Below are 16,073 nucleotides of genomic sequence, written 5' to 3'. Positions count from 1 at the left end.
CATAATTAGGTACGGTACTCAGTAAGGTGGTAACTACGTTATCTAGTACAAAATTCGTGGACTCGGGTGGGGACATACCTCAGTCCAGGAGCCCTCGGGAGTATAAGCCATGATATTTTAATTGACTTTTAATATCATGGCCATGTATTATTATATGAATGTTACTTGGAGAATATATAATTTTTCTATAATATTACCTCCTTTATTTCGAATATATTAAAAGAAAGAGAAAAGAACTGTAAGAAATAAGGTAGCAAAAATTCTCAAAAAACTATTAAATCCAAAGGTATGTTAAAAATTATATATATCATGATCAAGTAGCATTTATCCCAGAAAGCAAGAATGGATCAACATGAGGAAATTATGTAACTTACTACATGAATGTCATAAAAAAGAAAAAAATGGCATGATACTCTCAACAGAAAAGCATAGATAACAGGTAACAGAAAAGGCATTTGCTAACTCCCAAAATCTACTTCTGATTGAAAAATGAAAAATAAACCTTTGTAAAAACAAAAATTTCTTTTTAAAAAAAATATATATTTTACTGATTTTTTACAGAGAGTAAGGGAAAGGGATGGAGAGCTAGAAACATCGATGAGAGAGAAATATAGACCAGCTGCCTCCTGCACACCCCCCACAGGATGTGCCCGCAACCAATGTACATGCCCTTGACCAGAATCAAACCTGGGACCCTTCAGTCCCGACTGACGCTCTATCCACTGAGCCAAACCGGTTTTGGCAAAACAAAAATTTCTTAACATGATAAAAGATATCTAACAGAAATCTACCAAAAACATACTTAACAGAGAAAATTTAGCCACATTCCCTTTGAGATTGAAAATAAATGATAAATGTTTTGTTTCCCTCCATCCAATGAGAGTCATTGTTTAAACCAGTAATAGAGGTCCTGGCCATTATATAAAATTAGACAATTATTAGAACTAACAGTGTTCATCAAGGTTGTGAACCAATAAAATAATCAACAGTATGACAGCACACTAGAAGTAGCAAATTTTTTTACAGTCACTGTTTACTATAAAAATGAAAAATATTAAATATTTAGAAATTGGATTAACAACAATTAAAAATTTAAACTCAATTATGGAGGAGAAAAAGACCTGAAAAGAGCTACCCCATATTCATAAGATAATTTAACACTGTAAAAACATCTATTTTCACCAAATTCAAATCAATTCCAAATAAATGCCCAACAGAATTTTTGGATAATATGACAAACTGATTCTAAACCTTATATGTTAAACCAAATATCCATGAATATTTAAGAAAATCCTGGCAAAGAGCAGAGAGTCTTGCGTTATCAGATATCACTTACAAAATCATTATAATAATAAGTGTGGGTGATAGAATGGGAATAGACTAATAAATCAACTGACTATACGAGACATCACAGAGACTCACCTGTCAGGCCACTTCTATATACCACCAAATCTCAATTATGCATGGGTCTGAACCATGAGTTAAACAGAACGAAAATTATTGTAGTTACTGTTATATTTAGACTTAAAAGATCTAACTTCCATATTTCCTAAGATAGTATTTATTTCAATTTCTGTCCCCAGTGTCTACCTCTCCTCCATCTCTTCCTCATTAGACCACAGATTTCCCCCCTCTATCTGTTGTGGCAAGGACAGCTGTTAGTGCTTGCAAATATCACATGACCTCACTTATATGTGGATTCTAATGAACAAAATAAACAGACAAACAAAATGGGTCCAGAGGAATGGATTCATGGAACAGACTGACAGATTTCGGGGCGGGGTTGGGGGAAGGGCTAACAATTAACCAAAAACCATGTGCATAAATTTATAGCCCATGGACACAGACAATAGTGCAGTGAAGACTTGGGGTGGGATAAGGACTGGGTAGAGGGAGCCAAACGGGGAAAGAATAGGGAACATCTGTAATACTGTCGACAATAAATAAAATTTAAAAATGTTAAATGTAACATATGCTGAGGGCTAGCACATGAAATACAAACATTTCCTGTAAAGTAGTGGTTCTCACACCTGAACATGCCTTAGTCACTTGGAGAGCTTGTTAAAGCACAAAGTGCTGGATTGCATTCCCAGAGTTTCTAATCAGTACATGTGGGGTGAGTGACATTGCTAACAACTTTCTGCGGAGTGCAAATGCTCCTGACCACCAGGCACATCTGAGAAGCACTGCCTATAGAGCACAGGTTCTCAAGTGAAGGCATTGTTGTTCTCCAGGGGAAACTACAGTGAATGGATTGTTTTTGGTTGTCACAACCTAGAGGGATGGAAAGGAGAGGTAACAACGGCATCTAGTAAGAACAAACCAAGGACATGCTGATAAATATCCTATCATGCACAGGACAGCTCCCCACAGCAAAGAATTATCTTATCAAAAACATCAATAGTTGAGAGAGAAACTCTGCCACGGTGTAAAACAAAACTTACTCCAAATGTTTGATTTGACTACTAAGTTATTAAGTCCTTTAATGAGTTTTAGAAATGTGATGTGGAATAAATATTCAAAGAATTATATTTTTCTTCAAGTAGAGATAACTTTGAATTTTATTCCTCTATAGCAAGATTAAGTTTTAGAAATACTAACACTTAAAGGTATACAGGCTTACAGTAAGAAATAAACATTTATATAATATTATTGGTAGATTTATAGTAAAGAAACAAATTAATATTCACTTTGTAAGATAATTATATTACAGGCATTCTTGAAAAATAATAAACTATGTTTATTTCTTATACTGTGTGAAAAAGCAAAAAACTGTTCATTTCACTATTTTATATATCCAGTATAAATGAGATCTTTTGTAACAGTTTATTTAAAAAAAAAAAAAAAAAACAGTGATTGCAGGAATAATTAATACTAAGTAAATGTGTCTGAGAAAAATGTACTTTATAGATACATCCATGTACGTACGTGTACATACATATATACCACACCACCACCACTACCCACACCACACATACACACACGTACACACACACACACATACACACACACACACAAATAAACTTACTCCAGTAGGCTGAAAAATAAGTCCATCCATTTCATGGCTAACTTCTTTTGCAAAATTTCCTTCAAGTAGCTATAAAATAAATATAAGTATTTTCAGAAATACAATAATCAATACAATAATCACTTTAAAGGTATTTCAAATTTCTGTAAACTTTATAAAAACTTTTCTTAAGTTTTAAGAACTAAACTGCAAAATGGGAGAGAGGGGTGGTCCAGAGGAATAGAGGTTAATACATTATAAGGTGTGTTTTTTAATGTGAAGATTTCCATTCTATGGCAGGCTAGATACTTTGGATAACAGTCCTAACTACAACAACCAAAATGATGGATAAAATAATTTAAAACATTTTTAAATGCACTGCTGAGTCAAGATGAAAGGAATTTTAATATGGAAAATTCAATGTGGATTTAAAGTATTGGTCTCACTGACAAAATAAAGGACAAACTGTGGGAAATAATAAATAAAGGGAATAAAAAATAAACATATAGAACAAAGGAGACAGCAGAGAAACTTGCTTGGGGATGGAGTGGGTGTGAGAATCCCCTGAAAATCTGTAACCACAGCTAACTCAGACATAGGAAACACAATCTGAAAATACATCACTTTCTGCTTGAGGTGTTTTTCCAAAACCCTCAAGCAGAAAAAATTTTAGTCTTATAGTTTTGTCTTACTGTTTCTTTTCTTTTTTGGTCTTTTCTATATTTTTTCAAGCAAAAAACTGCAGTACAAGGGATACATAGTACAAAACACAAATGGTAGTTTTTCAAAGCCTTATCTGCTAAAGAGCAGAGTTATAAGATCCAATGTTCTCTAATTAGTTCTGAGCAAGTAGTTTTAAATTGTTTCTTTTCAAGGATTTTTATTATTTTGAAGAACTAAACATGTGAATCATGGCCAGAAGTCCTAATACTGATTTCTACATTTAAATGTATGCTTAAAATTTGTTAAAGAGAACAAAATATACTTTCACAGAGCCAGAATAGGACAGTTCTGAAATTCATATATGTGTCTCTAAATTTTAGGATTATGTTGTGGGTTATCCAATCACAATCTTTTAACATAATCACATCCTCTTAAAACCATTACATTCACTTATAGGAAGATTCACATTCCAAAAGCAACAACCGAAATTTCAAGTGTATTTCACATGCAACAAGATGAGTGTTTCTCCTCCCCAACTGTGGCCTCTACGTTCTCTATTTTAAATTCCTTCAAAATCTGTAATTTCTCTAAACTGGGGGCAGTGAGCAAAATTAGAGTGATCCTAGTTCCTAACTGCATAAAGATCAATTAGAGTTTGAATATCTACATTCCCTTAAAACTGTAATGCTCCTTGATCAAATTCATTAGGACAGAAATTAGAGAGGCTAGGGTGAGGGTGAATGAGGAGTTAGTGTTTAATGGGTACAGAGTTTCAGTTTAGAAAGGTGAAAAGCAACCTGGAGGTGGATGACAATAATGGTTACAGGACAATATAAATACATTTATTGCCACTGAAATGTATGTTTAAAATTGGTTACAATGGTCCATTATATGCTATGTATATTTTGCCTCAACTTAAAAAATATGTATACAACTCTTGATATTTCCTGTTTTGTTTTGTTCTTTCCTCTCAGTAGAACACTATGAAAGTTGAGAGCCTGCCAACTGGATCCCTTAGAACCATATCGTCAAGAGTTTAGCCAAATGGGGAGAAACCAAGATGGCGGCATAGGGTAGACACCCGAATGCAGCCTACCACAACAAATTTGAATTTAGAACTGAAAAACTGAAAACGCTGAACCTCAGGAACTGTGAAGGTACGGAGAACTGTGTGCGCGAAAAGGCGCTGGCTTAATCCCGGTGCGGAGAGGAAGGGCCAGACCGAGATTGCTGCTGGCTTACTCCCTGCACACAGAGAGGGCAGGCCGGGCTGAGTTCGCTACTGGCTTACTCCTGGCGCGGAGAGGGCGAACAGCTAACGCGGCTCGCTTTCTTGTCCGAGAGGAAAACAGAATCACCCTATTGCTCTGATAAACGGCCCCAGACAGGGAGAGGCCAGACTGTCAGGCAGTGGGCAGAGATCTCTTGGAGGTGTGTGAAGCCAGAGGCCATTACTGCGGGACTTGGGGAGGAGCCGAAGGGAAAACAAAGTTTGTCTGCACCAACCCGAGACTCCGCCCTACCTGTGGCTGAGCACAGAAGCTCTCCCAGAGGCTGGCTTTCTCTAAGGAGGGACTTGCAGGAATCCAAAGCTTGTCTGCGCCTTTACCAAAGAGGTGTGCGCGCGCCTGCAACTAATCTTCCAAAACTCTCCACGAACAGGACTTTTCTAAGGCGAGACTGACAGGGAACCAAAGATTGTCTGCGCCACCCCGAGACCCCGCCCTATTCAAGCAGAGTACAGAAACCCTCCTAGCTGAGTCAATTGGCTTGGAGATCAACGCTTCCCAGTGATACCAACAATAAGCAAGGCTTAACAACAAGACTGCACACACAGCCCACAAAGGGCTACACCAAGACTGTCCACTGCAGGTAACTGGGAAGGCTGTGCTACTGGGCTCTACCAGAACACCTAGCACACAAAGCTATTCCATCAAATCAGGGAAACAACTAAAATGCAGACAAGAAGAAGGACACAAAGGAAGGAGATGGAGGAAAAGAAAAGACTGGACATTGAGTTCAAAACTACATTTATAAGGTTATTCAACAATATCCTAAAAAAGGCCGATAAAATAAATGAGACCTATGAGGATATGAAAAGGGAGCAACTAGAAATAATAAGGGATCAATAAGAAATGAAGAAAACATTGTCTGAAATAAAAAATATTATACAAAGTCCTAAAAACAGACTGGAAGATCGCAAGAATCAAGACAAAGATTTAGAACACAAAGAGCCAGAGGACACTCCTCTGCAGAAGGGAGAAGATAAAAGAATCCAGAAAGTTGAAGATAGTGTAAGAAACCTCTGGGACAATTTCAAGCGAACCAACATCAGAATTATGGGGATTCCAGAAGAGAGAGACCAAGATACCAAAAGAGTACTAGAAGAAATAGTGACAGAAAACTTCCCCCACCTGGGGAAAGAAATAGACTTACAAGTCCAGGAAGCCCGCAGAACCCCAAACAAAAGGAATCCAAGGAGGACCACACCAAGACATATCATAATTAAAATTCCAAGAGCAAAAGACAAAGAGAGAATATTAAAAGCAGCAAGAGAAAAGCAGGTAGTGACCTATAAAGGAGCACCCATAAGATTGTCAGCTGATTTCTCAACAGAAACCATGCAGGCCAGACGGGAATGGCAAGAAATATTCAAGGTGATGAATAACAAGAACCTACAGCCAAAAATAATCTACCCAGCAAAGCTATCACTCAGAATCAAAGGACAGATAAAGAGCTTCACAAAAAAAAAAAAAAGCTAAAAGAGTTCATCACCATCAAACCAGAATTATATGAATTGCTGAAGGAGGTTATTTAGGAAGAGGAAGAAGATAAAGATAAAAATTATGATCAACAAATACGTAGCTATCAACAAGTGAATCTAAAAACCAAGGGAATTTAAAAATCTGATGAACAATATTAACTGGTGAATATAATAGAATCAGAGGTATGGAAGGGGAGTGGACTGACGATTCTCAGGGAAAAGGGGAGTGGGGGTGCGGGAAGAGACTGAACAAAAACTGTGCACCTATGGATGAGGACAATGGGGGATGGGGAAAGGACAGAGGGTGGGGTGGGAACCTAGTGAAGGGGAGCAATTGAGGGGGGAAGAGGATCACATTTGTAATAATCTGAACAATAAAGATTTATTTAAAAAAAAAAAAAAAAGAGTTTAGCCAAATGGGCAAAAATTTCAGGATTGATCTGAAATTCATAGCTGATCATTATAAGGTGATTTTAAGATCTCCAATTTACTCAAAGGTTTAAATGACCTAAGCCTTCTGAGGAGGAACTCTGCCTAACTAAAAATTCAATATGGATTCAAAGCACTGATTTCTTATAAATTTCTTTCAAGAGGTGAAAATAAACTCCAACCATCAAAATGCCAAAAAAAAAAAAAATATCAGCTGACAGAGGATTAAAAAAAAAAAAAAGAAAGTAAATTATAAGCAATGGATTATCAGCAGATTGAATATAACAAAAGGAAAAGAAATCAATGAACTTGAAGAAAAAAATGTGTAGCACTTTTTCCAACTGAAATTAAAAAAAAAAAAAAAAAGGAAAAAGATACAACACTGAAAATCAAAAAGCAGGCATAAAGATGTCTTGAAAAAAACTTACAGAACACAGACAGAAAACCAGTGAAAATATGAACACTGAAAATATCAAACCTAATTGAAAATAATAACACATTCCATCCAACAATAGGAGAAACACTTTTTCCCCCAAGTGCATACAACACATTTATAGGTAGGTCAAAGTAATACAAAGAATGTCTTCTGACCACAATGAATTAAATTATATATCAGTAAGAGAAAGAAAGATATCTGGAAAGCTCTCCAATGTTTGGAAACTTGATAACAAATTTCTAAATAACCCACAAATAAAAGAAAAAAAAATCAAACGAAAAAATTTTAAGTATTTCCCTCCCTCTCTCCCTCCCCTCCCTCCCTCCCTCCCTGAAATCATTAAAAACAAATAAATGTTGAGTCTTTAAAAAAAAAGAAAGCAGTATGTCTAACTTAAAACTTTAAAGTAGGAATAGAGCCAGGGATAAGTTGTCAATGTCAAAGTGACTAAATCAGAATAAAGTCATTGAATAAAAAATTTCTCAGAAATGGAGAAGCCAGGGTTATAAGTAGGTCAAACCAAACATAGGGAAGTTGTATTAAACAAGGATGATGGGCAGCCCTTGAGAAAAAGAGTTTTAAATCAGGTGCAATCTCAAAGGAAGAAGTAGTTACCAAGGAGCCAAAAAGAGTTAGTTAAAGATTTCGTTTAAATACCATGGCTTGAAAGGTCAGGTTTTATTTCAATAATTTAAATACCAAATAATGTTAAAACTCACTTTGATATTTTTTTGTCTCTAATATTATATTCCAAAATAGACTGTCCAATACTTTTAAGCTACTCTGTGTTTTGCCTCTACTATATTTTAAGTAAAAATAATTTATGAATTGCACTGGTATTCTTATGTAAGATGTACTAAGGTTTTCTTAGATAATTTGTTCTGGTAACATCGCAATAAAAATAAAATCACATTCAGTATTATTAGGGTAGATACTTTCTGACTGCGTACTTATGCTAGAAACCCAGATAGCTGTTGGATACTGAGGACCCAATGATAATATAAGCCTACATATGCCTATATAATACCTTAATTTTAACTTAACAGTAAAGACATTAAATGCAAAGGTGTAATTAGCCATTTCTCCCTCTTAACTTTTCTTCAGTAACACAGTTCTATTTAAATTAAACAAAATGTTTTTTAAACACTTTAAAAAACAACAACAAATACCTCACTTTAAAAATATTTAACTATAAAACTTAGGAGAAGCTTTTAAAGTGGAATGTGGGTAAATTGTTCTAAAAATCCTAAGGTATTATTTAGAATTATAATTTTCTTGATTATTTTTCCCTAAATAAAATTAGAAGATAGTTAAATATAATTTAAGATAGTAAACACAATATATCAAATCATCTATACTAATAAAAGGGTAATATGCTAATTAGACTGGGTCAACCAGACATCTTCCAGACATCCGAATTCCTTCTGGACATTTAGGGGCTGACCAGGCCAGCAGGGGAGGGCATTTAGGGGGCGATCAGGCCAGCAAGCAGAGGCAGTGAGGGGCAATCAGGCAGGTATGTAGAGTGGTTAGGGGTGATCAGGCAGGCCGTCAGGGGGGCAATTAGGGGGCAACCAGGCTGGCAGGGGGGCAGTAAGGAGACAAACAGGCTGGCAGGGGAGGGCATTTAGGGGGTGATCAGGCAGGCAAGCAGAGGTAGTTAGGGGCGATCAGGCAGGCAGGTGGAGTGGTTAGGGGCAATCAGGCAGGCTGGCAGGGAAGCAGGGGGCAACCAGGCCAGCAGGGAACCAGTTAGGGGACAACCAGGCTGGCAGGGGACCAGTTACAGGCCAGCAAGCAGAGGCAGTTAGGGGCGATGAGGCAGGAGGCAAGCAGTTAGGAGCCAGTGGTCCCAGATTGTGAGAGGGATTCCCAACTGCCGGTTTAGGCCCCATCCTGCAGGGGTCTCAAATTGAAGAGGATGCAGGCCAGCCTGAGGAACCCCCTCCCAATGCATGAATTTTGTGCACTGGGCCACTAGTCAATAATAAAAGTGTAATATGCTAATTAGAACAGATGTCCTTTCAGAGGAAGTCAGGGCTGTGAGGGAAGCCCAGATCCCGAGTGCCTGCCGGCGGCCAGAGGGAAGCCAGCACCAGCAGCTGGGGTAAGGAAGGCCTACTCTTGCACAAATGTCATGCATCAGGACTCTAGTTACTAATAAAGCATGAGCCGAAGCCAGTTTGGCTCAGTGGTAGAGCGTCGGTCTGCGGACTGAAAGGTCCCAGGTTCGATTCCGGTCAAGGGCATGAACCTTGGTTGCGGGCACATCCCCGGTAGGGGGTGTGCAGGAGGCAGCTGGTTGATGTTTCTCTCTCTAGTCGACGTTTCTAGTTCTCTATCTCTCTACCTTTCTCTCTGTTAAAAATCAATAAAATATATTAAAAATAATAATAATAAAAATAAAGCATGATAGTATTTTATAAAGCTTTACTTATAAAATTTGCTTATCTATGAATACAATAACATCACTTGAATACCATCATATAGCCTACAGAAGGCATGTAACTTTCCATTAGGTTATATCAGGTGGTATGACTAGAATTGACACTTTATATGTCTATAAATCAGAAAGTAATTGGAAACCAAATTATTATAAGTGCATAAACAGAGAAAGATAATGCAAAGGGGCTTGAAATTAGAAACAAAACAGAAACTATAAAGTTACAAAGCATGGAAAGGAACCTTTTAGAAATAACCAAAAATGATAGCTTAAATAAAGAAGAAAATGAATCTGCAATATAATTGGGGATGGGTATGAGCAACATCAATTCATTACAGTACAGAAAAGTATTTTTCTTAAATGAGGAAAGAATATCTCTACCTTTCTGTTATGAACTAGTCTACTCAACTCAGATGTTTTCTGAGCAAATATTTACACATAGCTTCAACTGACTGCTTGAGAACACTCAATATAGTAATTTACATCTGTTGATTTTTTGTGTGCTTTCATGACTCCCCTAAAATTCAAGGTTTAGTTTTGCCAATCCCTCCAAAATGGAAATTTCAATTCACCTAGATTATTCTTTATTCTTTTTTCATTCCCAAAGTCTAACTTCTGGGTTAGACTAAGATTATCCAGTGCTTCTGTGCCCTCAATATTCCTCTAATCAGTACAAAATCATTCTACAAAACTCATCCTTTCTCCTCAATAAAAAGTCAGTATCATTATCTTCTTTTAAAAACAATAATTTGATTTCTATTACTGTATTTACCAATAATACTTAAATAACTATAACATTAAAATTAGCTAGTCAAAATATAAACAGCCTCTGGAATATTGTCATTGGCTCTTTCATTAACCCATATCTCTGAAATTAAAATTAAGCATAATAATTCTGGTGAAACCCTCTTGACAAGTTAAAAAATCTAAAACCAAAATTTATTTAGAACACATGGTTTATTTATTACTTTTGGTGGTTGTTAGTCTTATTTTGAATCTCATAACTGAGATATCATTCATTCGTTCATTCAAAGAACATTCATTTAGTGCCAATAACTGATAGCCACTCTACCAAGTATTTGAGATTTAAAAGAGATCAACCAGTCTCTATCCTGGAAGAACCAGTGTCAGAGTTTAAGATGTCACAAACTAAATGCTTACAGGTGCCAGCCAGGCTTGAAAAGGACTGGATATAAGATAATAAGGATGAGTGAGAACTATGACAAGCTAGAGAGGGCATCATCATCTATAAGCAATTTCAATTGTTTTAAAATATTATATAAGCTTAAACTTTCTAGGACCTACTAGTTTATGACTTTTGGTTAATATGGACCTAACTAAACACAAAATAGTTATTTTACACTAAGTGTTTTTAATAAAGATTTTTTAAAGGCTTCTGAGAGAATAAAAAAGTAATTATAATTTCACTATTATTCGCGGTTTTATTCAAATATTTACTGAGTACCATTTATGTATCCATTTTAAAAAAGAGACAAAACAGGAGGAAAAAGTAACACATATGTGTCAAGCACTTTACATACTTTAATTAATTTTAGCCTCATAACAACCTTAAGAAGTATGAGCCAATATCATCCCCATTTTGAAGGTAAAGTTTAGAACTTAACATAGGTCACACAGAAAGGAAGTGAAACCAGAATCATTCTGGCTCCAGAGGCCATGTTCTTAACTGTTCTTCTAAACCAGGGATTCAGTTATAAATATGTTGCTTTGGCATATTCCCATAGCACCCTATGCTTCCCTCCATCACAGGATTTTCCTATTTAATTGTCTGACTACCAAATTGAGCTGTGGACTATTTAAGATCAAGAATCACATCTTATTATCACTGTATTCTCAGCATCTATTACAGTAATCTAACACAGAGTAATCTCTCACTTCAATAAATATGTGCTTCAATAAATATAAAGGGAATAGCACAATGACAGGATTAATAAAAATAGGCTAATGTGTATCTGTTAGGTAGAATACGCATGGAATATATTATATACCAAAAACTTGTGTAAAATAAAAACATTAAAAATTATAAGAAGTTTAAAAGCTGTTAGTTCAATTAACATACAGATTATTAAAGGGATAAGATATCTTTTAAATATTAAAATCATCACTCATAGTTAATAACTTTCCCCAAACTACCCCACATTGCCTTCATATCATCAGTGAGGACAATAGTAAAAGGTTCCTAATTGGTCTTCTTGATTGTAGGTTATTCTCCTTTCTCCAAACTTTCTCATTACTACTAGAACTGACTCTAAAACAATTTGTTTTGTAACAATCACATCTAAAAACCCTTGAATGCTCCTCACTGCCTACATGTAGTCCAAATTTCTTTAGCATGTTTTTTTTAAGTTCTTTTTTTTTTTTTTTTTTTTTCCTCTCTGAGAAACCTCTCATAAATCTTTTCTAAAATGTTTATCCAAAGTGCAGCTGGTAAGAAGTATAGGTGAGTATTTACTTTATGGGTAGAAAAACATGACCTACTAGTTTGGAAGAATACTAAGCATTTTGGGGAGGAATGCAAGAATATTCAATAGAATGAATACTTAGCCATAAACACATAAGTGATGCAATCAAAAAGAAAACTAAACTACAAGAGTGGCTGGTCTGAATTTCACAAGAAAAAAGACAAAAATTACAGAGATAACGAAGACAAGAAAGAGGTTAAATATTTTAATGTGAGCATAAATGAAAATCACATTTATTTGTAAAATATAATTTTAAGATTTTCAAACAAAGAACAATATGGTAAATTGCAAAACAATCTACTTTACTGAATACATCCTTGGCCCTGGCCAGATTTTTCTCAGTGGTTAGAGCACCGTCACCTGTTTGATTACTGGTCAAAGACACACACGTGGGCTGTAGGTTTGATCCCTGGCTCTGGACGTGTGAGGGAGGCAACCAATCAATGTGCCTCTCTCACATCAATGTTCCTCTCTCATCTCCTCACACCCTTCCATTCTCTCTAAATATCAATGGGGGAAAAATCCTCAGGTGAAGATTAGAAAAAAAAAAAAATTTTTTGTTTGAGTGTGTACTGGCCTATGCCCTCCACTAATGGGAGGTGACCTCTAGCCCCTGGAATGTCCTGCCTGATGAAAGTACCTTTGCTTGCCAAAGAATTTAACAATATGATTTATGATGGGGGCTTTCGATTATGCCATATCAGTTCTGACATCCAGAGGAACTGGAGACTAAATGTATTAGCCAAACCTCTGGGAGGGGCTGGAAACTAAAGGTCAGCCATGCAGGTGGGATGTGACTGAACCACAATATAAACTTTGGCTCTCAAACACTCAAGTGAGCTTCCCTGGTTGACAACATTGTCATACATACTAACCAGGAGTAGGTAACACCATCCATGACTCTTCAGGGACAGGACGAGAAGCTCATCATTTGGGCCCCTCATAGATTTGCATTATGTGACTCCTCTTTTGGCCTCCAGTTACAATAAAACTATAATCTTAAGTATAGTGCTTTCCTGAGTTCTGTGAGTCTGTTTGGTAAATTGCCAAACCTAAGTGAGTCCCTGAGGATGGCAGAATTTGTAACAAGCAGGTATGACGTGAAGGTGGCCCTGGGACTCCCATGCCTGCACCTAGTGTCTTAAGGGCCATGTCGTAGGGGACTGACTATGCATTTGGCCAGAATTCATTGCAATGTAAGTTTTTGTCACTGTGTTTCTATTTTTGACACAATTTAATCTATCCTCCAGGAAAGCATATGACTTCCCTGTTGGGCATTATTGTCAGGAGGCTGTTCAAGACGGAGCAAACTGTAGAATGATGCCATAGTCGCCCTGTCGGTTAATGGGTAAAGTGACCCAGTTAGCCAAAACCGGTTTGGCTCAGTGGATAGAGCATCGGCTTGCGGACTGAAAGGTCCCAGGTTCAATTCCGGTCAAGGGCATGTACATTGGTTGCGGGCACATCCCCAGTAGGGGGTGTGCAGGAGGCAACTCGTCGATGTTTCCTTCTCATCAGTGTTTCTAGCTCTCTATCCCTCTCCCTTCCTCTCTGTAAAAAATCAATAAAATATATATATTTTTAAAAAGTGACCTTGTTAGCTACCACAGATGAGATCTTTAATAGACAGTGAACATCTGGATGAGGACAACCCAATACTGAGATACCAAGTGGCATTTATCTGTAAACTAAACATGCTTAGTTTACAGATAAGGAATGAGACTTTAAGAAATAAACTTTGTTTTCTACAATATAAAAAGCATATACCATTTCCCTTATTCTCTGTATCAATTAAAGAGTTCAAAATCATATAAAAATAGAACTTAAGATTTATATCTAAACTACTAACATACTTCATTTTGCTGTATAAAATAGCAAAATATATCTCTGGTATAGTGACTATATTTCTAGTAAAGGTAAGCATTTATCAACAATTTAATGCAGCAAATAATTATATGGTTCACTAGACTTTTATATATACCTTTAAAGAATATGTGCTTTCATCAGCTGTACTGTCATTAACCTCTTATGTGCAACTTAAAATTCTTACTATTTCTTTTTAATACATCTACCTCTACATTCTCTCCCAGAAAGGCCCCATCCTACTTCAGCCTAGTGAGTCACACTCCTCTTCTCACAGGGTATATGCATATGCCTAAAGTATATGTGGGCGTGTGTGTGCCCTCAGAGTCCCTACGCTAAGATCAGGAATTAATTCTAAGAACATGCCACAAAAAAAAGGCAATCTAGCCAAAACGGGTTTGGCTCAGTGGTAGAGCGTCGATCTGCAGACTGAAGGGTCCCGGGTTCAATTCCGGTCGGGGGCATGTACATTGGTTGCGGGCACATCCCCAGTAGGGGGTGTGCAGGAGGCAGTTGGTCGATGTTTCTCTCTCATCGACGTTTCTAGCTCTCTTTCTCCCTTCCTCTCTGCAAAAAATCAATTTTATATATATATATATATATATATGTATATATATATATATATATATATATTTATTTATTTATTTATTTATTTTTAAGACAATCTATAAAATTTTGGAAAGAAATGAATCCTTGTGAAAAAAAGAAATGGATAGAACTAATATATGCATATTTCTCTTCTTTTTTAATATAACTTATAGCATATTTTCCATTTGTATTTTGTTGTTGTCATTTTGTCAAATTTAATGGGATGACATTGGTTCATAAAACCATACAGGCCTCAAAAAACATATGCACACTGTATCGCTGGCCCATTGCCCAAAGCAAAGTTTCTTTCCACCCCAATTTCCCCATTTCCCCCCTTTGCCCACCTCCAAGGATCAACCCCCCACTCCCTTTCCCACATTGTTGTCTGTGCCGTGTGTCAAATATATGTGGATTTTTTTTGCTTAATCCCTTCATCTTCTTTCATCCAGTCCACTAACCCTCTCCCCAATAGTAGCTGTCAGTCTACTCCATGTATCCATGCCTCTGTTTCTATTTTGTCTGTCAGTTTAACTTGTTCATTAGATTCCACATATAAGTGTTGAAAGAATATATGTACCCCTATTTTCATTGCAGCATTATTTACAATAGCCAAGATCTGGAAACAGCCCAATTGCCCATCAGAACATGAGTGGATAAAAAAACTATGATACATTTATACAATGGAATACTACTCAGCTGTAAAATAAATAAATAAATAAATAAAATAATTATTTTTTTCATTGGCCTTCAAACTAGAAATTCAAATAAAATTGTGATTTGAGAAATTGCTTCTTGTTACTATTTTGTATGCTTTATTATAACTATCTATGTTCAGTTAAACACTGAACAACTCATTATCTCTGTACTGTTTTTGATGGATCTGATTACATAAAAGAAAAAGGCTAATAGAGCTATATTAATAAAGTCCTAAAATCAAAATTATCTTCAAAATTTTAAAGGTATACATAAATGAAATGTCTATGAAAAAGTATGCATTTTTCCAGTTATAAACTGCTTAAAACCACATAAAAATTGGCTTCCCTCATAATAAATACATACTTCCCAGACAAAGGCTTTATCATTCATAATATCAATATTTACCATTCCCATTAGCAAAGATAATAATATTTTGCAATGGAGGCCTGGGGAAGGGGCAGTAACAGGGTGAAGAGGGTCAATGGGGGGTAGAGGAGACATCTGTAATACTTTCAACAATAAAGATAAATTTATTTTTTAAATTCATAACAAAAAGAAGACTCCCTAGAGCAATAATCTGACAACTATAGCTACTATTCCATATCTGGTGTTACTAGTTTTCCCCTTTAGACCAACTCTGCTGTAAAAGGTGCTTTCCTTCTGTATTCTACAACCAAAAACAATTTCAAGAGAAATTGAGA

At 36.2% G+C, this 16,073-nt stretch overlaps 1 protein-coding gene across 7 annotated transcripts in view; it reads right to left on the bottom strand.

The window, feature by feature from the left end:
- The window catches only part of RNGTT (RNA guanylyltransferase and 5'-phosphatase), a 180,140-nt gene that overhangs the window by 96,286 nt on the left and 67,781 nt on the right, over positions 1 to 16,073 (bottom strand). For 6 of the 7 annotated variants that reach the window (XM_036413355.2, XM_036413359.2, XM_036413357.2 and 3 more), the window contains one exon: positions 3,029 to 3,097. The exons of the other annotated variant lie outside the window; for it this stretch is intronic. In XM_036413355.2, coding sequence (XP_036269248.1) covers positions 3,029 to 3,097 — 69 coding nt within the window. The remainder of the gene's footprint in view (positions 1 to 3,028; positions 3,098 to 16,073) is intronic. 7 annotated transcript variants of the gene reach the window in all.

Source organism: Pipistrellus kuhlii, unplaced genomic scaffold (assembly GCF_014108245.1).
Source record: "Pipistrellus kuhlii isolate mPipKuh1 unplaced genomic scaffold, mPipKuh1.p scaffold_m20_p_5, whole genome shotgun sequence".
NCBI lineage: Eukaryota > Metazoa > Chordata > Mammalia > Chiroptera > Vespertilionidae > Pipistrellus > Pipistrellus kuhlii.
The sequence above is the reverse complement of the archived record's forward strand: the minus strand, read 5'-3'. Positions and strand labels throughout refer to the sequence as shown.